General features: G+C 49.2%; 8 protein-coding genes across 8 annotated transcripts; 5 read left to right on the top strand and 3 right to left on the bottom strand.

Annotated features, from left to right (window-relative positions):
* Positions 1–1,349: 1,349 nt before the first annotated feature.
* On the top strand, positions 1,350–3,986 carry M437DRAFT_76146 (amino acid transporter; the record flags this gene model as incomplete). Its single annotated transcript, XM_041026568.1, has 4 exons — positions 1,350–1,371; positions 2,180–2,419; positions 2,474–3,032; positions 3,092–3,986. The coding sequence occupies 4 exons, from the start codon at positions 1,350–1,352 to the stop codon at positions 3,984–3,986; spliced, it is 1,716 nt and encodes a 571-aa protein (XP_040879023.1).
* A 212-nt stretch (positions 3,987–4,198) lies between these two features.
* On the bottom strand, positions 4,199–5,709 carry M437DRAFT_85427 (uncharacterized protein; the record flags this gene model as incomplete). The annotated part of the gene is made up of 2 exons (XM_041028287.1): positions 4,199–4,468; positions 4,549–5,709. 2 exons carry the CDS (start codon positions 5,707–5,709, stop codon positions 4,199–4,201), a joined length of 1,431 nt encoding a protein of 476 aa, XP_040879022.1.
* A 654-nt stretch (positions 5,710–6,363) lies between these two features.
* Positions 6,364–7,110, top strand: M437DRAFT_50459 (HAD-like protein; the record flags this gene model as incomplete). The annotated part of the gene is made up of 1 exon (XM_041022008.1): positions 6,364–7,110. The coding sequence occupies one exon, from the start codon at positions 6,364–6,366 to the stop codon at positions 7,108–7,110; it is 747 nt and encodes a 248-aa protein (XP_040879021.1).
* A 222-nt stretch (positions 7,111–7,332) lies between these two features.
* M437DRAFT_17077 (uncharacterized protein) lies at positions 7,333–8,619 on the bottom strand (the record flags this gene model as incomplete). The annotated part of the gene is made up of 1 exon (XM_041018887.1): positions 7,333–8,619. A coding segment is annotated over one exon (1,287 nt), but the record flags the coding sequence as incomplete, so codon positions are not given.
* Positions 8,620–9,171: 552 nt separating this feature from the next.
* Positions 9,172–10,646, bottom strand: M437DRAFT_50730 (uncharacterized protein; the record flags this gene model as incomplete). The annotated part of the gene is made up of 3 exons (XM_041022067.1): positions 9,172–9,283; positions 9,337–10,169; positions 10,227–10,646. The coding sequence occupies 3 exons, from the start codon at positions 10,644–10,646 to the stop codon at positions 9,172–9,174; spliced, it is 1,365 nt and encodes a 454-aa protein (XP_040879019.1).
* A 1,464-nt stretch (positions 10,647–12,110) lies between these two features.
* On the top strand, positions 12,111–12,848 carry M437DRAFT_66935 (glutathione S-transferase; the record flags this gene model as incomplete). Its single annotated transcript, XM_041024856.1, has 1 exon — positions 12,111–12,848. The coding sequence occupies one exon, from the start codon at positions 12,111–12,113 to the stop codon at positions 12,846–12,848; it is 738 nt and encodes a 245-aa protein (XP_040879018.1).
* A 356-nt stretch (positions 12,849–13,204) lies between these two features.
* On the top strand, positions 13,205–14,566 carry M437DRAFT_76140 (uncharacterized protein; the record flags this gene model as incomplete). The annotated part of the gene is made up of 1 exon (XM_041026567.1): positions 13,205–14,566. The coding sequence occupies one exon, from the start codon at positions 13,205–13,207 to the stop codon at positions 14,564–14,566; it is 1,362 nt and encodes a 453-aa protein (XP_040879017.1).
* Positions 14,567–15,521: 955 nt separating this feature from the next.
* M437DRAFT_66933 (uncharacterized protein) lies at positions 15,522–16,830 on the top strand (the record flags this gene model as incomplete). Its single annotated transcript, XM_041024855.1, has 3 exons — positions 15,522–15,593; positions 16,012–16,501; positions 16,763–16,830. 3 exons carry the CDS (start codon positions 15,522–15,524, stop codon positions 16,828–16,830), a joined length of 630 nt encoding a protein of 209 aa, XP_040879016.1.
* Between the last annotated feature and the right edge of the window lie 1,191 nt (positions 16,831–18,021).

The following is an 18,021-nucleotide window of genomic DNA, read 5'->3' as shown; positions in this document are numbered from 1 at the left end:
AAGTGGCAGAAGTGTCTGGAAACTTCCTGTGTTGATGGACACAGGGAAAGGACGTTGTTGATGGTGACTTCTAGTTCCAGATTCGAGATAATTAACATTAATTAGCCCGAATTTCCTCAGTAGCAACTTTCGGTCAGCGAGCAACGTCGGCTTTGTCAGAGCTTCGCAGCCCGTCGCTCTGTCATGCAACATACTAAGCAATGTAAAGAAGACAAATACAGGCTAAGTCGTTGCCCTTTTTCCATTTCCTATTTCCAAGATTTCCATGTCCATCCGTCGTTTCCCTACCTTTCTTCGTTTATATAAAAAGCGTGCGTCGCCTTCATGAGACTGCTCATCTCCATCTTAATCTGCATTGCAGCTGTCGCATACCATCAACGACAATATATCCTACCCTACCTAACGACTAAGAACATCGCTACTACCGCATCGAATACCACATACCAAGCAACAACGAATACCTCAATGGCACCCGCACAATCGACCTTCAAGGGTTTGCCTGTCATCCCTCCCAATGACCCTTCTTTGACCGCCACAACCACCACTCCTCGTAAGGTTCGCAAAGTCTTCGAGGCGATCGATCAGGCCGAAGGTGCAGGCGCAAGAGTCAGAAGATCAGTGGGCACAAGAGAGTTGAAGAACTTTACACCTTTCCTCATGCTCGTACGTCCCTCCCTTAGCCTTCTAGCAGAAGTACTCGGTGAACTAACACAACCTTCTAGGACCACTTCACCATCTCCCCTGGCGCGGGCTTCCCCGATCACCCTCACCGCGGCCAAGAAACAATCACCTACCTCCTCAGCGGCGCCGTCGATCACGAAGACTTTGCGGGCAACAAAGGCACCATCCATGCTGGAGACCTCCAATTCATGACTGCAGGAAGAGGAATTGTGCATGCTGAAATGCCCGCCCAAAACCCCGACGGCAGCGCAAACATCGGCATGCAATTATGGGTGGACCTGCCCGCTCAACTTAAAGACTGCGAACCTCGTTACCGCGATTTGCGCGCTTCTGAAATCCCAGTCGCAAAGTCTGAGGACGGCAAGGTGGACGTCAAGGTCATTTCCGGACGCGCATATGGTGTTGATTCATTGCAAGAGTTGGCCTACACTCCGGTCTGGTTGCTTGATGTGAGGGTTCAACCTGGTGGCACCTTCAACACTCCTTTGCCGCATAAGTGGAACGCCTTCATCTATACCCTCAGCAACAGCATCAATCTTTCTTCCGGATCATCATCGCGAACAATTCCGCAATACCACAATGCTGTCTTGGAGCAAGAGGGTGATAGTATTGTTGCCAGTGTCCCTGAGACTGCAGACAAGGAGAGCAGATTCATCTTGGTCGCTGGCATGCCTTTGAACCAGCCAGTAAGTTTTTTCACATCCTGCGAATCATCAAATACACTAACATATCCCAGATCATCCAATACGGTCCATTCGTCCAAACCAGCACAGAAGGCATCTACAGAGCAATGGCCGATTACCAAGGCTACACCAACGGCTTTGAGCGCGCCGAGAACTGGGAGTCGGAGATTGGAAAGAGCATGGTTCATTAAACCCTATGATGGTAAGCTTGTTGAAGTTTTGAGCGGGTTTTGATAGCATTGGTAGAAGCAATGGAAGTCTTCTTCAAACGACATCATCCACACATTTCTCTTTCCGAGGCCATGAACTCGGTTCTAAGTACCGACACGAGCGCATCGTGATTCGCAGCGCCTCGAATCCCTCAAAACGAACATGGTTCCTTTATCGCAACCACTACCCCGCACCATCCAACAACACCAATCATTGGCAGGATAAGCTGAAACGAGATAAGATAGACAGCCGCCACCTACCTATCTTCCCATCAACAGTCGTACGCAAGCTGCGGAAACCCTACCTTCCGCCTATCTCTGCTGGCTAGACATCTCACCTCTACATGATTGGCCATGGCAGGGTACATTGTCGGATGAACATACCTGATACAAAATAGTACAACCCAGAAGCTTTCGAGCCCTGTTCGTGATCGCTTATCAGAGACTCGTCGAGACTTCTGTGCAATGACGGTCGTCTAGCAGATATACATATCTAAAACTCCCTGTCCCCGACTCCTAAGACCTTCTTTTCACAATCACCACTACCACTTCTCCACTTTTGAACTTCAGGCTTCTAGGAACTAATGTCTCAACACACACCTTCAGTACGCAAAAGCGTGGGCCAGGAACCTGTCACGTCCGTCTTGCCTGAAGGCGACATACCTTTCGATCCCAAACATGAATGGAATCAAGATGAAGAGACACTGGCAGCACTAGGCTACAAGCCAGAATTCAAACGTGAATTCAATCTCTGGACCACCTTTTGCGTCAGTTTCGCCGTGTTGGGTCTATTGCCCAGTTTTGCTAGTACGTTGTATTATGGAATGGGATATGCCGGGACCGCTGGTAAGTGGCTTTGCCTTGCCTCTTTGATTAGACTTGGTGTTGACAGAAATGTAGGCATGACTTGGGGCTGGCTAGTCGCCATGATAGGGATTCAGAGCGTCGCAGCCTCCATGGCTGAACTCTGCTCTTCAATGCCAACCTCAGGAGGCCTTTACTATGCTTCGGCCGTGTTAGCGCCTCCAGGCTGGGGTCCCCTAGCCGCTTGGATTACGGGCTGGTCCAACTGGATGGGCCAAGTCACCGGCGCTCCATCTGTCAACTACGGAACTGCCGCTATGATTCTAGCCGCAGCTTCCATCGTCAACCCCTCATTCGTGCCGCAAAACTACCAGGTCTATCTCTTGACGGTGCTGTTGATGATCATCCATGCTTGTATGGCTAGTCTGCCTACCAAGACCATCGCAAGAGTCAACAGTTTTGGCAGCTCGTTCAATATCGTGGCCTTGATTGTTGTACTGATCCTTATTCCTGCTGCTACGGATAGAGAGGACAAGAACTTGCCTAGGTTCACACCAAGCAGCGAGGTTTGGGGCGATATCTACGCGGGCACGGCTTTCCCTCCTGGAGTCAGTATCTTGATGAGTTTTATTGGTGTCATCTGGACCATGAGTGGGTACGTGATTCAAGTTTTCATCCAGCACCAAGAGATTCAATCTGCTAACGACATGGCAGCTACGACTCACCCTTCCATCTAGCAGAGGAATGCAGCAATGCCGCTATTGCCTCTCCTCGTGCAATCTTCTTGACTTCAGCTGTGGGAGGCACCTTTGGCTGGTTCCTCCAACTCGTCGTCGCATATACCGTCGTCTCCATCCCAGACGCTCTGTCTTCTGACCTCGGTCAGCCCTTTGCTGCCTACCTCGTCCAAGTGCTGCCACAGAAATGCGTCCTCGCCGTCCTTGCCCTCACCATCATTGCCGGCTTCTTCATGGGCCAAGGCTGCATGATCGCCGCGTCTAGAGTCACCTTTGCATACGCCAGAGACGACTGTTTCCCGTTGAGCAACATCTGGAAACGCGTCAACAAACACACGCAAACACCTGTAAATGCAGTCTGGCTCAACACTGGCGTGGCATGTCTAATGCTGCTCCTCATCTTCGGCGGTCCTCTAGCCGCAGGCGCTATGTTTTCCATCGGTGCCATTGCCGCCTTTGTCGCTTTTACTACGCCCATCTTTATCCGTGTGTTCTTCGTCGGAAACAGATTTCGCCCCGGCCCTTGGAATCTAGGCAAGGCGTCTATTCCGGTGGGTGTGGTTGCGTCCGCGTTCGTCATCCTCATGGTGCCCATTTTGTGCTTGCCGTCAGTGGTTGGAAAGGAGTTGACCGCAAAGACTATGAATTGGACGTGTGTGGTTTACGGAGGGCCCATGTTTATGGTTTTGGTGTGGTGGGTCGTGAGTGCGAGAAAGTGGTTTAAGGGACCAAAGGTTAATGTGCAACACATGATGTTGGGAAGAGATGTTGATGGGTCTGATGTTCTGATGGGTCAGGAGGTCGGCGGTGGGGATGTGGATGAAGGTAAAGTGGTTGTTGATGGCAAAGCTGCCGAAGCTGCTAAAGCATAGAGCGAAAGGGTCTTTGTGAGGCAGAGAGTTCGGACGTCTTGTTTGCAAAAAGCCTTGCTTGTAGATAGTTTTTACGCATTGAGATCAACATTGTCGCATTTTTGTCTTCTACGCAGAGTTGCTGTGAGGTCATCGCATGTCAGAGCATGAGTAGAATTGGACAAGAATATTCAAATCTATGGCAACTTTCACATCGTAATGCCCGGTCATTTCTAGTAGTATGCAGTCCCGCTGCTCGCGCCTCCTGCAGCACCAGGGAAGGCTCCAGGCACGACTACTGGCTCATGACTCGATGCTTCGTCTCCACTGTCGTCTTCATTACCTCTAAAAGCGTGCTGTTGAGGATCAATGGGAGCACGCAGACGAGCTAATAAAGATGCGTCGAGAGTTGGTGGGGTGAAAGCTTTAGGAGTATGGTATTCACGACCCGATGGCATTGCCGCCATGAGTGGCTCACTTGGAGGGATGATTTGAGTGTTGATCTGTGATTACACGTGTCAGTGTGTTCTTCTGCTTCACTGCGAAGGCAGGGTTAAGCTGGAAGAACCATGGTCAGACTTACCGTATCGTTTAGCTTCACCCACTTCACCTCGAGCCACTCCAACACTCTGGCCTCTTCGAGTTTGCCTGCATCTAGGCCCCAGTCGTCTGTACCCTTCTCGACCCTGCGGTCTTCTCGTTTCTCTGCAAACGTCTGTTTTATGCCTTTCCAACCTTTGCGTTTACTGGCATCTTGTTCCAGAGGTGCTAGGCCCAGTTCTCGCCTGGCACCTCGTAGATATGCAATTGCCTCTCCGGTCTTGCCTGTAGCTTCGGCATCGCAGGCTAGAAATCTGGCAGCTTTTGCACGAGATGTACGACGAAGATCATCAACGTAGTTTAGTAACGAAGAGTCCAATGCACCAATGCCAGGGGCCAAAGAAGCAGCTGCTCGTTGAGCGTGGTCGGAAGCACAGATACACAGGCGAGCAAACAAATGAGCGCGGACTTTTGGGATGCTGGGGGCAGAGATCATCCACTCCTTGTCATCTTTATTTCTTGCCTGGATGACAGCAGTAGTATATGGATCATCTTTCAGAACAGTGATGAGGGTTGCTTCGGCGAGAGCTAGAGCGGCCAGAGCGACTTGGGTCGAGTTTACGGTATCTAGAGGTGCAGAGGCAGGGTCTTGAGTGTGTAGATTCAAAATATAGTTGTGGATCGAATTTGCTTCGAGCAGATATTTCATGGCAGAGCCGATTGCGGCGGTACGACGATCGGGTGAAGGAATATTAGGCGAGTAGAGTATTTGGAGTTGCGAGCGTGCTTGTTGAACTTGAATGTATGCTAGTGTCTGTAGAACGAAAGCAACATCATTGTATATGCCTGGTAGCGGCGATCGTGGAGGTTCTCGTCCCGGTAATGTCGCTGACAGAGTGAGACGCCATTCCGTCTGTAGCTGTTTCGTACTTGTGACCGTCACAGGCTCTTCTTGTATCCTGCCGGTGGCTGTTGCAGACGCGATACCCAGCACATAAGGAAGATAGCTATTCACGGCATCCTGGACCACTCCCAAGTGAGCAGCTTGTTGCGAAGTTGGTAGTCGTTTGTGCTTCTTGAGGGCATCGCGAAGAATTGATCGCTGCGTGGTCGCTGTGAGTGGCAGAGAAGGATGACTGGGGCTGTTGATGAAGGCGTCTAGCGGTGTTGACGATGTCGTCGGCAATGTGAATGGGTAAGGCATCCTGTAATATCTGGTCCTTCAAAACACAGATTGTGTGATTCAAGGTAGCAGTCGCTGCAGCCACCTTTGCTCCTGCCAATGTCAATCGCGTCGGTCGCGCGACTGCCAATGTTTCGCGGGGTCCAGCTTCGTCACTCCGTATTCATCGTATTGACCATCTTCACATGTCTGTCGCGGAAGCAACTCCGTCCGCTGCTGTGACCCTGGTCGACCATTCACTCTGTATGATCCTTGGAAACTGAGTGACACACTTAATTCTAGATATAGTACGAAGTAAAAGCAGCTTTGTCTGGATCTCTAGTTCAACACTAGTCGCCTTAAGTGACACGGTAAACTCTCGTGGTCAGTAATTGCGGAGTCGCGTGATCTAGTAAGTTCTGCTACCTACGCTAAGTGAACAATAACACAATTCTCGTAAGCAGACAACAAATGGAGATGACTGGGGACTGTCGAACAATGTCAACTTCAAAGACGAAGTTACTATGTATGATAGGCCACTGGTCCTTATCATGAACGTCTCTGCTGTGCCACGAAGGATCCGTCCTTTGCAGCATTCACGTGTCCCTGCAGCACCTTTGCTTAATAAAAAGGTCTTGGTTCGACGCCTTGCCGCAACTTCTCACTTGTATTCTCCTTCTAACAGATCTGCTCAACATGATAAAACTAGTTGCCTTCGACCTTGACGGCACTCTCGCTGAGAGCAAACAACCCATCAAGCCCGACATGGGCGAAGCTCTATCCAGCCTCTTATCCGTCGCAGACGTCGCGATTATCTCTGGCGGCGACTGGCCACAATTCCACAAACAAGTCGCTAGCCGCCTGCCTGCTTCTGCAGACCTCTCAAGACTTTGGCTCATGCCGACCACCGGTACAAAACTTTACACACACCACGAGGGAGCATGGCAAGTCGATTATGCCGAACTCTTCTCTGAGCAAGAGAGAGCAAACATTATCAAAGCTTTTGAACTCTCGCTAGCCGCTACAGGATTTACACCCGAGCAGACATGGGGAGAGCGTATTGAGGATCGAGGCAGTCAAATCACCTTTTCTGCATTGGGTCAACAGGCACCAGTCAGTGCAAAGGAGATCTGGGATCCCAATTTCGTCAAACGCAAGGTCATTCAAGCAGACTTGCGCACACGTCTACCAGGACTTTCCATCAACATGGGCGGAGCAACTTCCATCGACATCACCAGAGAAGGCGTGGATAAAGGCTATGGCTTGAAGAAGCTGCGTGATGCGAGCGGAATTCCTTTGGAGCAGATGATGTTTATCGGGGATGCGATATTTCCCGGAGGCAATGATTATCCAGCCAAGGAGATTGGTCTGGAGACTGCAAGAGTTAAGGATCCTGACGGTACGCTCGCTGCTATTGCTGCTATTGTGGCTTGTCTCAGATAGACATGGCTCGTGGGCACACGAAGATTTTGCCGATATGCCATGGGACATATCAAGCCACTTGACTGTCTCTGTAGCCATCAAAAATATGTTGCTGCTGTGTTATAGCAAGCTCAGGAACATGGCTGATTCGTGTGTTGTAAGCGCTTTTGCTCAAAACATGAAAGCTTTAGTGGACACTGGTCGCATCATCGTCCAGAAATCCCCCTGAACATTAACAGCCGACCAGATATCCTTCAAGAATGCTTCCATAACCTTGACTGAGCCAAAAGAGAGGTACTCATCAGCAATTTCCAGCGAGCTAAGTACAGTCTGTTGAGCATCGGGATTCATGCAATGAGCGCCAATCATCAGACAGGGGAAGAGTAGACAATGTGCTAATTTGCCAATTTCGGGTCCTTGTTGAAGTGCATCTACGCCTTCTTGTACGCTTTCCTGTACCAGCACATCCGAGATGTCGAGATTGCAAAGAGCACGGTACATATAGATGCGAGCGGTGGCACGATATGCTGAACAGAAAATTGTGAGGGCATCGATAGATTGGCACCCGTCGCCTGAAGATGACGGGAGCGCCAAGTTCTCAAGACGTAACTCTGTCCTTCCGAGCGTAAGCTGGATCTCTAGCAGTTCTCGTATTGGGACCACGAAGCCAGTGGTATGTGCATCGTGACCGAGTTGTGCTAGTTGCGCGAGTAGAGCCATAATGTCAACAAAGGCATGGTCGTCGCTGATGCCTGTCCACCAGGCCTCGCTGCCAGCAAGCTGAAGCCAGACGTCAGGACCAAGATGTGGTGCTTCACCGCCCAAGATTGCGTACGTGAGATCCATCGCCGCGTAGACTGACAGCAGTAGTGATATCGGTCCAGACTTGGTTGAGGATACTTCCATCATATGGTTGCCGTGTTGGAGAATGGCACGACCGCCACGGAGATGAAAGCCTGCTGCAAGGCCATCATCTTGTGGCTCTATGATGCCGTCGAGCATGCATAACAGTACGCTAGACGGAAAGGTGATAGTGTGGGAAAGATCGAAAGATTCCTGCAGTCGCGTTCGTAGTGATCGTATAGCAGTCAAACGTGCCTGCTTGATGTGTGATAAAGTCTCCTTCCAGGCGGCATGGTTCTTGAAGAGGCGATGGGCGTTGGCGACAGCAATGACCGCTTGATGAATAGAGGAGTCAGTTACAAGCCATGCTGGGTCGATTCCAAGTCCGCTATCCATCAAGCTAAATCTCGGAAGAACTTCTCGTGAGAAATACAACACCTGCCAATCATCAGGTGTCGACGGTGTTTGGATCTGTGGTGTTGGTGTAGGTGACTTGACAGGTACCAGTTGGCCAGCAAAACGTCCTCGAGCAGCCACTCCACCTGCCCATTTCAGGCGTACGCCATACTCGCATTTGGTACCGGCAGCTTCACAGCGTGTGCATACTGGCTTCTGCACGTCGCATAGGACTCGACGGTCTTTACAACGCCAGCATGATCCTTCGGAGACTCTGATTCGTTTCGGAGGCATATCTGTGTGCGTTATGTGCGTTCATAGGTCAAGGCGCTTGGTAATACAGACATCGTATTCGTAGACAAGGGGACATGGACATAGCCCGAGATGCTAATTGATCGCTGAGAGTACTAGATTAGGTCTCTTGAGAGAAGCGGAAGTTTGCATGCCGAGGTCACGGTGGCACTTGATCTAGAAGATGCCAAAACGTCAGAAAATGCTTATCGATGAGTCCGGGAAGCCAGCATCCTTTCCATCATGCGATTGGATCGAGTAATTGAGTCAAATTATGGGAATTGTGACTGTTTATTCCCAGCATGGGCTGGTACAAGAAGAGAGAAGACCCCTCGCACAAGGGAACGCCAATCAGTGAAGCTCCAGCCAATGGATCAACAGCCCCGCAGTGTCTCCTTGGCAAACTAGCCCCAAAAAGGTGCTTATCTTGACCACCTCCTTCTTGCGCGTCTCTTTACGCATACACTCGGCACAAGATCTGGGCCGCGCAGGATTCGAATCTGTGACTCAATTCAGATGATAAAATAGTATACATTGCCGATAGGGCCGTCTTCACTCCAGCTGAATAGTCGCCGCGAATGGCTGGTAATCCTCTTCTCCCTTCCATTGATCTTCGTACAGAGACTCGCCCATCTGGGAAGCATCCATACCAATCATAACATCCCTAGAGCGTGTTTGTTAGCTTCTGGTGCTGATTCTCCTTGGATCATGACTCACTTGTCAGTTGCCAGTACCTCCCAACCTGGAACACAGTCAATCAGAGCGATGAGGATGTAGGAGACACTGAATGCCCATGTGAAACCAATCAGTGCTTCCACGATCTGGACACCCAGCTGTCTTGCATTGCCGTCAAAGAAGACACCGCCGACTATCTCGGTCATTCCATCAAGAGCAGCGACTTCCTTCTGAGCAAACAGTCCAGTCGCGATGGTGCCCACAAACCCACCAATGCAGTGCGTAGCGAAGGTATCGCCATTATCGACCCACTTCCACCGTCTTGCCATATCCGTGAACTTGATACGCAAAGCCTGTCTCGACACAACAGCACCGACAATGCCAAAGAAGAATGCCGTGGCCATATCGATGAATCCAGCTGACGGCGTTATCATGACCAATCCACTGATGGCGCCTAGGAATGTCGAATCTAGCGACCACTTTCCAGTCTCGTAGTAAGTCATCAGAGCCCAGGTCGTTGCCCCAGAAGCGGCACACAGGTTGGTTACACACAGGGCCATCACAGACTTGAAGTTGAAAGCAAGCGTAGTGCCTGCATCAAAAGCCAGCCAAGAGCCCCAGATGGTGACCAGGGCTAACAGCTGACTCAGTGTGTTGTGTGGTTTGTGCAAGACCAGGTGCGCTGGTGTCCTTTCTGCTGATTTGCGCGAGCGGAAGAGGGGATACGAGAGGTAGATGCTGAGAGCTGTTGCGGTAGCTCCTGAACAGATGTGCACGGGACTGCCGCCTGCGTAGTCGAGTACACCGAGTTCTCCGAGGAAGCCGCCGCCCCAGACCATATGTGCCAGTGGGCAGTAGACGAATGTAGCCCAAAGCTGCGATTGTTGTCAGACTTCTCCTTGCCCAACAGCGTCGTGCAGAGAGATACTCACGAAGATGAAAGGAATCAGAGGTAGGAGCCTGCCTCGCTCGCATACGCCGCCGATAGCGATGGCACAGACAGTAGCGCAGAAGATGAGCTGAAACTCGCTAAACAGAATAGCGGGAATCGTCCCCACAGGCTCGGCCAGCACATTGAGGTGCATGAAGTGTTTGAAGTCGCCAATGAAGCCACTGCCTTCTCCATAGGCCAGTGAGTAGCCGAAGAGCCACCATTGTATAGTGCAGACAGAGACAGCTAGCAAAGCTGGCATGAACGACGCCAGTCCGCTGCGTCTTGTAGAGTATCCAGAATATCCAAGGCCGACAGCGGGAATGATTGGCCAGCAGAAGACACTACAGACAAGAATGAATGCTGAGTCTGTCTTATCACAGGCCTCCCAAGCCTTGATAACTTCGGTGGCAGTGATCATCTTGTGCAGTGATCGAGATACAGTTCCTGTATACTTCTGAGCAAAATCATGTTGTCGAGCACCTTGATGTATTTATGTTCCCCAGAGCCACAGGCATGGAGATAGAAGCACTGTGGGGTCGATAGATAGCGATAAGGTTGGTGGTCAGAAAGATTTCCCTTTCGGGTATGTATCCTGGCCGGAGTGGAGAAGGGTCGGTCAACTTCCTTCTTAACGAAGACCAGGGCTCGTGGAATGTGTTTGTGATAATTACGAGTGTTGCAGTCGCACAATTTTGTTGCAGGGAGTGCAGATCTATCTCAAATAGTCAGTGCTTTATGTGTACAATTTTCAGATCTCATCTTCCCATGTGCAAAGGAATGTAAAGCGTGCAGCTCTTAAGATGCACAATAATGTATTACTATAGAGAATTGGACACGGCCCATGGAGGAACGTCGACTGATAAGCTCCCTATGGCCACGCCTCTGCCTCTGAAGACTGACCGTGTCTCTTCACAGTATAAAGATGCTGTTTGACATTGTCGAAGCACGGCAGAATGAAGGATCAGTCTTTCACAGAGTGGTTATGAACTTAGTATATATATCATCAAGACTGCTCGAACTACATCAATTGGTTCTGTGGTGTAGTTGGTTATCACTTCTGTCTAACACACAGGCGGTCCCCGCTGAACCCGGGCGGAATCATCGTTTTTGCTGTTTTCAGCATCACTTTTGTTCCAGAAAAGGTCGTGGTATCGGAGTCTAGAACATGGATGAAATTTTTGGCAAATTTCCGTGGAGCGTGCGGGCAATGTAGCAGAGCTTTGCAGCTGCGAAGCCCGATGCCAACATGCCTTGGTTGAACTTCTCGTGCAGCTGTGCATGCCCTCCGTGCCTGGAGTGAAAGTCGACTTGACCTTTAGCATCGAATTGAGTAGACTGCGAAAGTCTGTATACACTCGGGTATCGTCGTATGCTCTTCGTGAACAAGAGGTTTCAAATGTGTACACAGCTGCTTGCAGCGCGACCTCACTCTATGCGACGCCGACGCTGGATTGTTGCTGACCAACACTCCTGTATGCATTCGTTGTTGCCAATGCTCGGCGCACAAGAACTTGTCTTCGATCGTGCACGCTGACCGAGTCTCGCTCTCTTGCCGGCGTTTGTTTGCCATCTGTCCTAAGCGCGACATCGTACAGATGACCTTCCAACGGCTTGCTCGGGGCCTCTATTCCTCCGTCCGAGACGCAGCTTAGCAATTCATGTACGCCTCTCGTATTCATGCTGACACAGAATCGACTCGTTGAGCGCCAAGCCTAAGCTGCAAACGTGCAGTCGGTATGCCACTGAATTCTTCAAGGAGCAATGGTCGAGGCAATGTGAAGATAAATTCACGGTGCCCGACACTTTGTCATATCCCGTATTCATCCTTGTACTCATCGCACCTTTCTTATACGATTCAACCTTTTGCTCGTGAAAAGACAGCATGTCTAGCCTCTACATCGAGTCCACTCCTTCTGAGGTCTCCAAGGCTAACGGTATCCACCTGTTGACTTACAGCTCTCCCAATGGCCAAAAGGTGCAGATCTTGCTTGAAGAACTCGCTCTTCTCTACGGGATTCAATGGACAACATCAATCATCAACATTATGCAGAATGAACAAAAAGAAGACTGGTATCTGAGACTGAATCCCAATGGCAAGATTCCCGTGGTCGTCGACAACTGCAGAAGCGCCCCCTTTCCTGTCATTGAAACATCAGCCGAATTGCTCTACCTGGCTGAAAAATACGACAAGGACTACGCGCTGAGCTTTCAAGACCCACTCGAGCGAAGTCAGATGATTCAATGGCTCTTCTTCTGGCACGGCTCCGGTGCACCTCCATACGGTCAGCTCTGGTACTTTAGCAAATTCGCGAAGGACAAGAATCCCGCAGCCATTGAGCGATTTCGCAACGAGACTCTGCGTGTGTTTGGTGTACTCGAATTACATCTCTCTGGCAAGAACAGCGATGGACAGCCCAGAGAATATTTGGCTGGCTCTGGAAAGGGCAGATACAGTCTCGCAGATATCGGAGCTTATCCTTGGGTTGCGAAGTGGGAGGTTACTGGATTTGAAAAGAAGGATATGGAGGCCTTCCCTAGCGTACTTGCTTGGCTCGAACGTATCGAGCAGAGAGAGGCTGTCAAAACTGGTACTGGAGATAAGTACCAGAAGAAGCCTTGAGTACTTTCAAAACATTTAGAATGCGAAATCTGAACTACGTCTATAAGTTTCTCTGATAGTCCGAAAACAAAACCATGACACAAACGTGATGTGCTTTGAACAAGTCAAGACGGGCGACCCTGCTTCATGTGCGGTCAATGCGCAAAAAGTTTTGCCAACGAAACATTGCGATTACCAAGCAACATAGCCATGTAATCTATCAAAACCAAGACGAGTCTCCTCGTATCTCACTCCACTCGTATTGTCCATAGCCTCGGATTGTGGCAGAGCCTCGCAACGCCAAACTGTGCTATCTCTAGAAACTCGTCAGACACATCTCCGCAAGCGACTCCTCCAACAACCGAAAACCATAATTTATGTCGCATCAACAAGTACTACAATTGGATACCTTACCAGGTGAAATCTTGGATGAGATATGCGACTACCTGAACAAAAAGGAGCTAAAAGCTTTCCGACAATGCACCAAGAGGATATCATCTATCGCGACCACGCACCTAGCGAAAGACTACATGTTCAACCTCTGCTCTCTGATGACGCGCCGCAGTCTGGAAAAGCTGGCCGAGATCTGCGAGCATCCTCAATTTGGACCTCACGTTCGAAAGGTGCATCTCTCCTCCGGCCGCGTCCATCCTCGCGAGATGCGAGCACTTATCGAGAGAGTTGAAGACATGCAAAGACGAATCCCAGCTCCAACATCAGCTCAAGTCAAACGAGCGAAAGCAAAAATGCAAGACGCTATGAATAGATCTACGAAAGAGTACGAACTAGAGTCCTCGGGAGATGCGGTAACACTGCTTTCTCGCGCATTTGCTTCTCTCCGCTCTTATCAGACGCCCATCATCTTGGACATCTCAGACTTTGAAGTACCACGATGGGATCCAGTGACTTTGTTCCTTGACAGGTATAATCACTTCCATGGAGAACCGGAGCTTTGTTTCAAATCTACAATGGAACCTTGCCTGAAGGCAATCTTCCGCACCAAGATGCAGTTCACCGAACTCGAATTGACGGTTGACGCACTCTCAATTGACCCGGACGAAAGAGGTTACAATACCAGAGACATGAGCCCAGAAGATCTTGCGCTTTTGTCTAGCTTAAAATCCGTGTCTCTCGATATGAACAATACTTTCGATGATGCTGGCACGCTATCTACCGGGCAAATACTATCTTACACTCATCAACTCGAAGATCTTACCTACAGACAAGGATGCGATGACCTCAATCGAGACGACTGGTTGACACCTGACCAACAGCCTGAGCTTTTGCGCAGTCGTCAATTCGAACGTGCCGATATTGTACTTGGATCTGTCAATTCAAACGGTTTGAGATCCTTGTGGCTGGAGTATACTCCGATGTCTTATCATGTCCTTGTTCAACTATTGGAAAGGCATGCTGATACTCTGGCTACTATACACATTGCTCACACGTGTCTGCGCGATGGCACATGGGCTGAGGTTTTCTCGGTAGTCCAGAAGACTTGCCGCTTCCTGACCAATCTTGATGCCATCAATTTGAGTCAAGCTAGACCAGATTTAAGAGATGGCGATTATCGCCCACTTTTGTTGCCTGAGGAGTTGGCTCTGGAGTCAAGCGATGGTCGAGCAGGAGTCAATGAAGTTCTGGAGAAACTCATTCTGGCTCCATCTCTCGAGGTGTTGAATATCATGGATAGAAGACTACGATCGCAAAATGTGGACACATTAGAGCTAGCTCCATGAACACTAAAGACTTCTCGGCATCCTTTACCCAAGGCTTTGAAGGGCACTTTTGGACGGACACAGGAAATCGGCAAGAGCACGCAGCTTTCGAGTCTCAGCAAATGGGCACTTTCACGAGCACGCCGAAGAGCCTCATCTATAGCTCAACCCGCAAACAGTCTCTTCTCCGGTGAGTCTTGTACTGATGCACAATCCATGTACAAATCTTGCAGAGGCTTTGCGTTTCATCGGCTGAATTCAGCCCATACTCTTGGGATTCAATGGAAGAAGATCGCCGATCTATGTATGATCAATATATGAGACTTCGATAGGTCCTACAATGCGGTGGTTGATCATCGGTTTGCTCGTGGGAGATGTTCACATCTATGTATTCATGCTGGCAGAGGTTTAATGCACATGTACGGTCAACATACCAATCTCGCATAAATCCAGACACGCATCAGCGATACTTTGCTTCTAACTCCTATACAGGACGCATACGGAGAGAAAGAGGCTTAAGCATATACTTACGGTCAATATATCAATCTTGCAAAACACCCTAGCAGGTATTGACGATGCACTGGTTCTGATTCCTGTATAGGACGCTTGCCGAGAGGAAGAGGTTTCAGCAAATACTTGCGGTCAACATATCTTCTTGTACCATCAAAATTTCTATCAGGTTGCATCAGCTTCACAACTTCACAAGCGCGCGACTCATCACTTCCTCTTTCTGTCCTTTCTCTCTTCTCTTCCCATCGACATCACTCCTTCCTCTCTCCCTCGCAAATCTTCACACTCTTCCACTTCTTTACTTAAGATGGACCCTTCGATCCGCAAAGCATTGCGCGAGCCAACGCCGCGCGCACTTTATCACAGCGTCAGCAGCGTGAGGCAGAGTGGTTAACGCGCATCAATCCTCACTTGTCAGATTATCAGCTTCGCAGTTGGACCGACATTGCTGAAGTGCTTCTCACTCATGGCTTCCAAGGCAACTGGGGACAAACACAGAGAATGGCAAGAATCTGCGCAGCGCTTGTCTCGAACATCGGTGCGTACACTCACACCACCTTCACCTTTGATTCATCACTAATTATGAGTGAAGCAACATCACTCTCTCGCCACAGCCTGCATCACTTCCTGGTCCTCTCCTGCAAGCATTAAGAGATGTCTCACAGCCTCTTGCACCTGCACCAGCACCACTCATTCAAGCTGTCATCAACGCACGCGACTTCTGGCCCTCGGCGGCGCAACAAGACGCCGAGGAGTCCCGTTCTACAGCCGATGGATCTCGTCAACGCGCTCAGCAATCTCCAGAGCACGCCTGATAATCTCCTAAGCACACCGAGGAGCCTCAATCTACAGCGGATGGACCTCATCACCGCGCTCAGCAATCTCCTCAAAACGTCCAGGAATCTCGTTCTACAGACGAGAAATCTCATTACAGCATCCAAAATTCCCCTTAACAGTCCCCTCAACAGCCCAGGGACCTTCAATCTACAGTTGAGAAATATTCTGAGGTATCTCTCCGGCACACCAAAGAGGATGATGAGAAAGCTCCTGGAAAGGATGGCCAGCAATCTCTTACAGATAGCGAGGAGCCTCAAGAAAATCTTCCTCTTGAATTTTCACATGGCACGACACGCAGAAGACAGATTCTCTCGGATTCTGAGTCTAGTTCCACTCCCGACGAAGACGCAGATTCGGCAGCCCCTACAGCCATGACTCCGGCAGATCCGACTGCAGATCCGACTGCAGCCACGACTGTTCCTTCTCAAGGTACAGTTGCTCAAATCATCTTCGGCACTGCTGCACCTACAACTCCAATTGTATCGAACAAGGCAATCAATCGTCGAACCGCTAATGACTATGCTGGTACGAGAAGCGGTATGGTGTTCTCATGTCTAATCACTGGATGCGAGCAACCAATTAACGAAGCATGGACAATTAAGAAGTTCTGTAAGCACCTGGAAGATTCCCTCTATACTAAATACTTCTATCAAAAGAAAAGCCACCTATGTCTATTTGGCTGCTAAAAAGGTTTCTTAAACGACTTTGCTCTTTATCGCCATACCGCCTGGATAGAACTGTCTTTGTGTAAGGAGAGCGAGGGTCTTCTAGCCAATATTAAGACATGTAAGAAGTGTAACGATGGAAACGAATTACCTAACATCATTAGTGTGTTTATACATTTGGACGATGACCATGACGATTTACTAGCTCGCATCGGCTCTCCTTATGTCTATGATCCACGCAATGTTGAATTCCCCACTAAGGAGCTTTTTTAGGGTCATCTTGCGCTTGTGAGTTAACGTAGTGATAGTCACCCGGCTACTACTAGAGCGCTTAACATGTAGTACCCTGCACCTAGTATAGTACGTGCTTAGTAAGGAAATCCCTGTAATGATAGGAGGATTGTGGTGACTTCTAAAAAAGAAAGAGTATACCGTCTATAGTGCTAGAGCAAAAAGCGTATATAGTCTATGTCATTGCTCTAGCTTTGATGAGAAATAAGACAGACATGCTTTCTTCGAATTAGTGTGCAAGATTGTGTTTACATCATCGTAGTATCTCTTTATGATCAAACGAGGCTCTATCCTCTCATGATTTATAGAACTCAAATAAGGGTCTTCTATATGATTTTTCATATGTTAACCGTAGATGTATAACCAGGCAGGAAATATTATATGGTGCGACTGCGTCCGAAGAAGATGGAAGCCAAGTATCATTGCCATCGGATAGTGGGGTTCGAGGCTTACATATATAACCATAAATCGCAAGGCGTATCTCGGTCCCCTATAGCTCGCATTTCCGCTGATGTTTCAATGTTATGGGAAACTCGAGAGAATAGCAGGCGAGAATTTGAGGTCACAGCACGGAAGAGGTGCGAGAGAAGGTTAGGCGAATTTTCAAGTAAGAATAAGTACATCATGGAAGAGACCTGAGAGAGTCTTAAGGTTAGAACAACGGCGTTCTGGAGGAGACTCGAGAGAGCTTAAAGCGGTCAAGTTCCAGATATAAGATTAAGGAAGTGCAGTCAGAGATAGAAATCATATCATTATAATGCAGAAACTCTCGATCTCGCAGGAGATCTTTTTGCAAAAGGAATACTTGAAGTAAACACGGAGCTTGTCAAAGTCTATAGCTATAATGCAAAAAGCTAGAGGCTACCGAGCTTGTACAAAAACTTAGATCTTAAGACCTCCTTCGCATAGCATGATTAGGTCTTCAAGCGCGGGTGTACTAGTAGCGACGCAATAAGCGACCAGCGTCGAGGGTTTCTAGTCATGGAAAGACTCTCCTTGGCTATACTGAGTGAAATCAGAGACGCGGTCGATAACGCTAGTGGTCCGGTCATGATTCTTGTTGGTCGTGACGCATGTTCGATCAGTTGGAAGAGACTTGATCATCCCCTCAGGACACATCAGATACAGATACGTGAATTCGTGCCGCTCGAGGTAGCTCAATTGTCATTGGCA

The sequence above is a fragment of the Aureobasidium melanogenum genome, assembly GCF_000721775.1.
Source record: "Aureobasidium melanogenum CBS 110374 unplaced genomic scaffold scaffold_13, whole genome shotgun sequence".
In the NCBI taxonomy this organism is placed as follows: Eukaryota; Fungi; Ascomycota; class Dothideomycetes; order Dothideales; family Saccotheciaceae; genus Aureobasidium; species Aureobasidium melanogenum.
This window is presented reverse-complemented; position numbering and strand designations above follow the sequence as displayed.